This window comes from Glandiceps talaboti, chromosome 20, assembly GCF_964340395.1.
Source record: "Glandiceps talaboti chromosome 20, keGlaTala1.1, whole genome shotgun sequence".
NCBI classification, from domain to species: Eukaryota; Metazoa; Hemichordata; class Enteropneusta; family Spengelidae; genus Glandiceps; species Glandiceps talaboti.
Genome location: NC_135568.1, coordinates 11,360,034 through 11,367,852, shown reverse-complemented (window position 1 = coordinate 11,367,852; position 7,819 = coordinate 11,360,034). Strand labels below are relative to the sequence as shown.

Here is a 7,819-nt window from a genome sequence, read left to right as displayed (position 1 = left end):
GTCCTGATTTTCAGAAGTTGTTCGCTGAAAGGTTATGGTTTAATCTCACGGATTGTGAGCACATATTTGAACCAATTAATTGATCCATGTTGCCTGTTTTCATTCGAGGGTTGACATTTTTTTAATTATTGATCGCCTGGCTTCTGTATCCGATTAAAATCGCTGTAATTGCCCGGAAAAAACAAACATGACCATTTTCTAATCAGGAGGCGTCCAATCGAAATACTTGTTTCATTTGACCTGCTTTATGCAAATAAGTTGTTTCGATACCGGTTGTAATCCAGTAAGGAAATCTACCACATCACTAGGTTTGTGGTTGATGTTAGTCCTTGCACCTTTACCTCTCCCTGTGGTTTTGGCGGTCTACCTTATTCGTTCATTGATGTTTCCAGCTGTTCTACGTGCCGCTAGCTCGGGCTCTGGCCCGTCTGGGTCTTCTCGAAGGAAAGATGATGAATCCAAAGTAATTATAACTTCTAGTTCCTCAGTCACTTTCACAATATATGTGAAAATGGTGGAATGTTTCACGTGGCATTTAATTCCCCTAGACTTTCCCTTGTCTGTTTGTACAGTTTGAGACTTCCGTCTGTATTTGTTGTATGCTGTGTACAAGTAGTAATGTTGGTCTTGGTGTCTAGCCAAGTTTATCGTGCGTAATGTTTTGATTTTGTTGGCAGCCTGTGTCCCATGCTCCCTTGAAATCCCCGTAGACTAGAGGGTGACACCCGAGGCGTAAATAGGTGCTACTGTTCGCCGTTATGTGTATTCAATCTGCAAGTTTTGTATAGCACACGTTTCTTGATCCTGTTATATGCGAATACATTCAAATCGTCTTTGCAGGAGATTTACACATGAACAAAAGCTTGGTACTTGCAGTGATTGTGACAATAGCGTTCATTTGTGAAGTGTCCTATACACACTATAATACACAGGACTGTCGCGATGTCACTAAAACAGTCTCCCCATTTCAAATGGTTTCTTCCTTTTATGTTTGTGTTGTCACTAGCCGTTGTGTGAGTAATAATTTTACTGTATTGGTATTGATCGCTCCCTGAAGACTCGATGTTGTGGTAATTCGCACTGGACCGACCCACTTTTCCACATGGAAAGATCTTTCGGATAAGGGATAATAGAATTCACCTGAGACCATCTGATCCATCACTGCTTGTACTCCAGCGGAACATTCATTTTTCCCGCACTTTCCGATCAGCGTTCCCAAGTCCCTTACCGGAAATTCCAAACAGCGTCGGCAGTCTGTTGATGTTGTCGATATCGATGGATCAGAAGCGGATCGTGGAATAATTATCCAGCGGACTGCTATCCACCAATACGCTTTGATTCAGCCGGTAGAAGTGTACACATTGTCAAGCACTCGTCAAGTGACTGGAACTTGGAAGGACATTGGAAAAGCATTGCTACTGCGGCGTAAAGTAGAGCCTACGTCTCAACTTCAAGGCTAGGCGAAACATTTCGCTGTTACCCTCGTGGTGTTTGTTGTTGTTTAGTACACAGTATGCTGCATGTTAGCAATATCCAGCCTCAGGATGTACGTATCACCTCTCCGTTACTCTCTCTCGAAATAACCCTTTCGTATTTAAATTCATCTTCAGTAAATCTAATCTGCATGCGTGATTTAATTTCAAATGAACTTTTTATTCAATGGCTGTCGTTCACCATTTCGATGTGAAATATTGTGCTAAACACGAGTGTAAATCACATTTTGTAGGGAGCAGGACCCATCTTACGGGGCGACAGTAAATCGGCTCCTGCCTCGGGGAAAGGACAACCCATGTCGATCGAGGAATGGGAGGTTGGTAATGGTGTTTATCTAAGTCTTTGTATTCACCGATTGTATAACTTATAACTTACACCGATTATTGTAGATACTATACGCTAAGTTTAGAATTATAGCTTTATTTCTTGTTGTTTATTTGTGTCTTTTCATGAGCCTGTCGTTTTTAAATAAACATCTGAGATAAAATCTTAATAATAATAAATATCATAATTTGTAAAATTATTAATCAATACCCTGAAATTAAGATTAATTTGGTTTAATTGGTAAATGTATAGTAGCTGACTCAAGTAGGTGTTAACTTTCTATAAAACAACTTGAGTTTGAATTTCTTTACAAGTGACAGGTTTGGTCAATAGAAATAGATACTTCGCTAAAAACGCTATATTTCTAAAAACGCTATAGTTCTAAACACGCCATATTTCTAAACACTATTTCACTGCAACTGCCGTATAAAAATCACACTTTGTTAATTTCAAAACTAGATCACACTTTAACAAGAACAAATTATATGCGTGCTGTTTTTAGATGACACATTGTGTCAAATATTTCGCTTTTGTTAACATGGTAATAAGGAAGTCATTAATACCAACTGTGGTTTGACTTGTTCATCTAATATTAATACTCTTCCTGAAGGTTTAATATATACGTAAATATTCTAATTATTAATTTTTACTGACAAATATAATATTGATATATTTAAACTGCAAATATATTATATACAGATTTATAAGCAAACATAAAAATCTAGTGCACTCTGAAAGTAGAACATTGTGGAATGACTTTCATAACTCTTCCGAGTTCTGAGTTTTCTTCCCGGGTATCTGAAATGTTGTATAGGTTTCCGGCATCAGTTTCCTGTAAGCAAACATATGGAAGTCAATTGTTTCCATAGCAACATGTGTCGTTGGGTGGTTGTTTTGGTAATGGGTCAAATAAGTTACCCTTTCATATGATTAAAAAAGGACATGCACAAAAATAGAATAACCGTTTGTAGAAGGTTGGAAGTGATATTTTCTAGACATTCTTGATTGTGTCATTTGCATTTTATAAAATTGAAAATATTTAGTGCCAGAAATAACATAAACATAAAATAATCTTATATGCAATGTCAAAATTTATCAAATTTAGAAAGCAGTATTTCAAAAATAGATAATTAAATAAAGTCATAATTAATTAATAAATTAATTAATTATGCATTTAATTTACATTTTCATGAGGCTTTCTCAAACTTCAAAGATGGGGAAGAATTGTTTTATTGGAAAGTATCGGGAAGTTCAGCGGGAATGTCTTTGAGAATTTACTATGTTCATTACTAGTATTGTATTTGTTATAATAATGTCAATGGTAACATCTTCCTCAATGAAAATTGAAAATTGGCTCAATCTGCCATGGGAATTGAGGTTATCTGAGTGTAATTATTGAAACATACTCTTAAATCAGTCCAAATCTACCTTAAATTTCAAGGAAAATATTCCCTAGCTAAAGCCAGGTGCCCTCGCCACGTTTCCATGCCAACATGTAATTAGTATTTCCACAAATCATAATTGGAGGGGAATATGTTGAGTTCAATAACACCCAGCTTTATATAGAGAAGAACCTGGTATAGTATCATCCATGAGTCAATATTGATTGTTCTCGGACTGTGAGGGTAAAACTAACATATGAAAGATTTTGTTTACTCATCAAATATCATAAGTGAGCGGCTACTTACATGTGTAATCATTCATTATTTCCATTCCATAGCAATGTCACCCATGACAACAAGTGCTTCAATACCTCTGGAATATGATTGCTCAAATCGGTAACTTGAATCTAGAATTGTAGAAGTTGAAACATTGATTTTATGTCATGATGCTTGCCCTAGATGTGCATGATAGCCTGTTGCATTGCGATTAGTGGCACCCCAGATGATGGTAGCCCTAGACACACATGATAACCTGTTGCATTACACATAGTGGCACCCTAGATGATGCTAGCCCAAGACATGCATGATAGCCTGCTGCATTACACGGCACCCTGATGATGGTGACAAACTGAAATTAGCAAACATTTGGGGTTCGCTGCCAAAAATTCATCTTTTGATTCATTGGGGTATTTCCATTTGTATATTTAATAGCATGCTAGTTTTCATAGCTTCATTATGAAATAGAAATGAATTATTTTCTAATATTTAAATGAAATATAAAACAATAGGAATTATGTAATATTTATTGTATTAAACAAATAGAAATAAAAAAAGAGAAGGTACTGTATTTTCATCCCTTAAAGAGGCTCAGTTCAAATTAGGATTAAAATCTGGTATGAAAAAACAGTTTTAGAAAGAAATACATTGGCCCATGACATTAGAAAAATCACATGTAATCTATTGATACGATAATACTAAAGTGAAAAGCTGAGAGTAAATGGCCTTTAATATTAGATTCATCCATTAATTCATTTTGTTCAGCTACCAGCAAATGTTCATCTTCATGTTGGTGACACATTAATGGGTATTTGCAACGTAATGACATTGAAGAAGATAAAATCTAATATGAAACAAAAAATCTAACTATTTTTTCGTCGTCTGTGGTTCCCAGATGTGGTATTTGGTTAGAAAATGGCTGCAGTGTGTGTTTCTCATATGGCACAATGTTTTCTGTTAAGGGTTCGCTAATACATGTAACTGATACACTGTAAATGTAACAATGTTGTACTAAACTATTCTTATGATTTGAAACTGCTTCATAGATAACTTGAAAAACCTAGTAAATGCCTTCGATGTGAAATTACAATGTTTGAATGACTATTCTTGTGTCATACCTGAACAGTGTTATTATTCAGGTCAATCAATAAGTACAATGTTATCCCACTTGATTTCCCCAGGCTTTACCTGGCTTTCCTCAAGATTATCAAGTATAAAATATACTTAGGTGAAACTTCGCAAATTTTACGATATTTTTTGTGGTAAAAAATATAGTATACAGTATACTAGCTCAAGAATTGCTTTCATACTGGGCTAGCATCAGGTGGATACAGAGCTCTCCAGATTGTCATTAACACCTCACCAACATCATTTTTGGAACTGGAAGGTTTTAGTGTAGTTGTTGTTAACACTGTGATGTCCTAATCTTGAATAATAAAGAGTACCGTATTCTAACAGCTTTTCAGTACTAGTAATGAACAAGCCCCAGTCTGATCATGTTTTGTCCAAAATTGTATATACATGTATAAATATCAACTTTCTATAACAACACACACATTCCCAAGACATCCACACATACCAAATTTATTACCAAAATCACCAGTCTCTCATTGTTGTCATGGATTTTCATAGAGGAATTGCTGTGTTGTTCACTCTAGGCATTCAAGTTGACAACAAGGTTAGGGGGCCTTTTGACCCCTGTTTCATACCCATTGTTCCATTATGGTTAAAATGTTGGTGTGGAAAACAGTTGTCTGACATAGCTATTGAAATTGTAGTTGGTTCTATGCAAATAAATGATCCTCTTTACTCCCTATTGCTCCTCTAGTAGTAATCCAAGACCATAGGAATCAAATACTGGGGTTTTAATGCCTGCACCTGCCCAATTTTAACAACAGGTTATATGCTAGCCCAATGTTAAGACCAGACTCACATCATGCTAGTAAATTGGAAAGATTTTTGAGCTGTACTATGCAGACAATGTGCTAGGCTGGTGACAACTCTGGGCTGACACCAGGCTAGAAAATCTAACAGCATTACTTGAGGTGTACATACAATGTAGTGTTGACATATCTGGTGCTACCATATCTGGTGTTGTCCTGGTGGTGTACAAACGCCAGCCAAAGATTGGCAGTGTAATACATAGAGCTAGTTTGTACCTTTTAGTTCAAACATGCAACACGATGAGGCACTTAAAATAGCAGTCAATGTATAATAGAGTTATGCGTGGTGAGAATAGATAGAACTTAGAAGTACATCTGTCAGCAGTGACAGAGTTCAACCTGTTCACTGTGTTTTTCATGTCAGTTTATGTATATTAATGGTTTAGATGCGTGTAAGGTCTGGCACAGTTGTTAGATGGAAAGAAAATAGAACACCCGTCACCCACTTTCCATTATTTTGCCAGATGCCTTCAGCACTTCAGTACAAAAACAATCTTTTAATATTCAACAGTACATCAGTGAGGTACTTTCAGCACTTTGTCAAAAAAAGACACCCACTTCCTCAATTTTCAATATTTTACAACAAGATGCCGTCAGCACTGGGGCACTGGAAAACCCACTCTCTTTTCAACACTTAATCGTGTACTTTCAGCAATTTGGTTGAAAAAACCACCCACTTTTGACTTTCTCAGTTTTCAATAATTCCACCACTTTTTCTCAAAATGTCAGAGTAGGCCATTTTCTCTGCTTTCAATATATTACCACTAGCTATATTCAGTAATTTGGTAAACAAAAACCCAGTTTACAAAATTTGCCCAGGTACTATCACAAATTTTGCTAATAATTCCCACATGCTTGCTTTTTCCAGGTTCTTCACAACTTTGACCAAACAAATTGTGCAAATTTGCCTCGTGTTAAAAATCATGCTGTGCACTATTATCAATGCTGTAAATATTTCTCCGAGTAGATTTTAACCAAGCTATAACTCAGCACGAGAGAACATATAGTCAAAGTCCTAAGCTAATTTTAATCAACCACACTCCTTTAGCTGTATACCACATACACCTGACAGTTAATTGACAAATGTGTTCATTATCATTTAACTAATTGATTATATAATTAAACTTTTGATGAAAAAAATCATGATACAACAGAAGTACTAGACAATTATAGTAATGGTATTTCACAGCATGTTGATAAATTCTTACCCCATGTCGGTCTCTGTATATATAGTATAAGCTAAATTGAAAGCTTCATTCTACTACAAAGCTAGAGATACTATAGAGTTTCAATTAGGCACCACACTGTCTTTTACATCTCACTCATGGTTTTTGGTTACAAATTACTCAAACAAAATACATATACTGGTAGTATGCCAGCATATAAAATAATACATTTTATCTTAATGTTAACACAAATCAACAGCACTGTCGGGTGACACAAGGAAAATTCAAACACAAAACTTTATTTGTGTTCACAGTGAGATAAAATGTAGCATTTTATATGTGTGTGCGTGCTATGAGAATGATCAGTGTCTGTGTTTTGTTTGCATATAAATTCAAAACATTGTGCCACTTTATGAAGCGCTCTACTCTCTCAAGTTTGCTAGTACTTAAGTTAATGACTCAAATTTTAAGATGTGTTTTGCATCTTAATAGAGGATTTGCATAATGATGAAGTTAATGAATCAGATTATGCTGTTCAGCATATTCAACAGTTATTTGCATATTGATGAGTCAAATGAAATTTTCACAATGCATGATGTATGAATGGCATAATTGATTATGATACAGACTGTTCCCTGTGGGGCGTACTTGCAAATTAATTGTAGGTGCGTGTCTACTGTTGCATTTAAGTTGTTTGTTTTACACATTCTAATACAACATGTATGTATTAAATGTAATCTAATGCTTGATAGTGGACATTATGGATAAGGGTCAGAAAAATGTTTTATTTTGTCATAGCCATACAAGTATCTATCTTTCCATGGCTAAAAGTATGTTGTAGTTTTAAAAAATTACTTAAAAAGGCAAAGTTTATCTCCCATTTTCCAGAAATACTCCATGACCTCTGGCCAGCCATGTTGTGTTGACATTGAACTTGTTGGCCATCATTACGGATGACACATTCTTCATTTCTCTATTTGCACATAAATGACAACAGTCCTTAGAATGAACACTGCACATGTAGACATATATAGTCAATGTATGGATGAAGTGACAGGTAATTGCTGTGTTCAAGTACATAAAGTTTCCTGTTATCATCATACAGTAATTAACCACTTTTCATTTAATTTATTAATGTATTAATGCTAGTCCGTCATATGTACACACGAAAGACAAAAACAGTATTGTCAATGATCAGAGTTTGGAGATTGAAACACATTGTCTACAACTAGAT

The 7,819-nt window shown here is 35.4% G+C and overlaps 1 protein-coding gene across 2 annotated transcripts in view; it reads left to right on the top strand.

The window, feature by feature from the left end:
* The first annotated feature begins 277 nt into the window (after positions 1-277).
* Positions 278-7,819, top strand: part of LOC144450724 (inactive dipeptidyl peptidase 10-like) — a 242,786-nt gene continuing 235,244 nt past the window's right edge. For both annotated transcript variants that reach the window (XM_078141405.1, XM_078141404.1), the window contains exon 1: positions 278-463. In XM_078141405.1, coding sequence (XP_077997531.1) covers positions 320-463 — 144 coding nt within the window. In that variant the 5' untranslated portion in view covers positions 278-319. The remainder of the gene's footprint in view (positions 464-7,819) is intronic.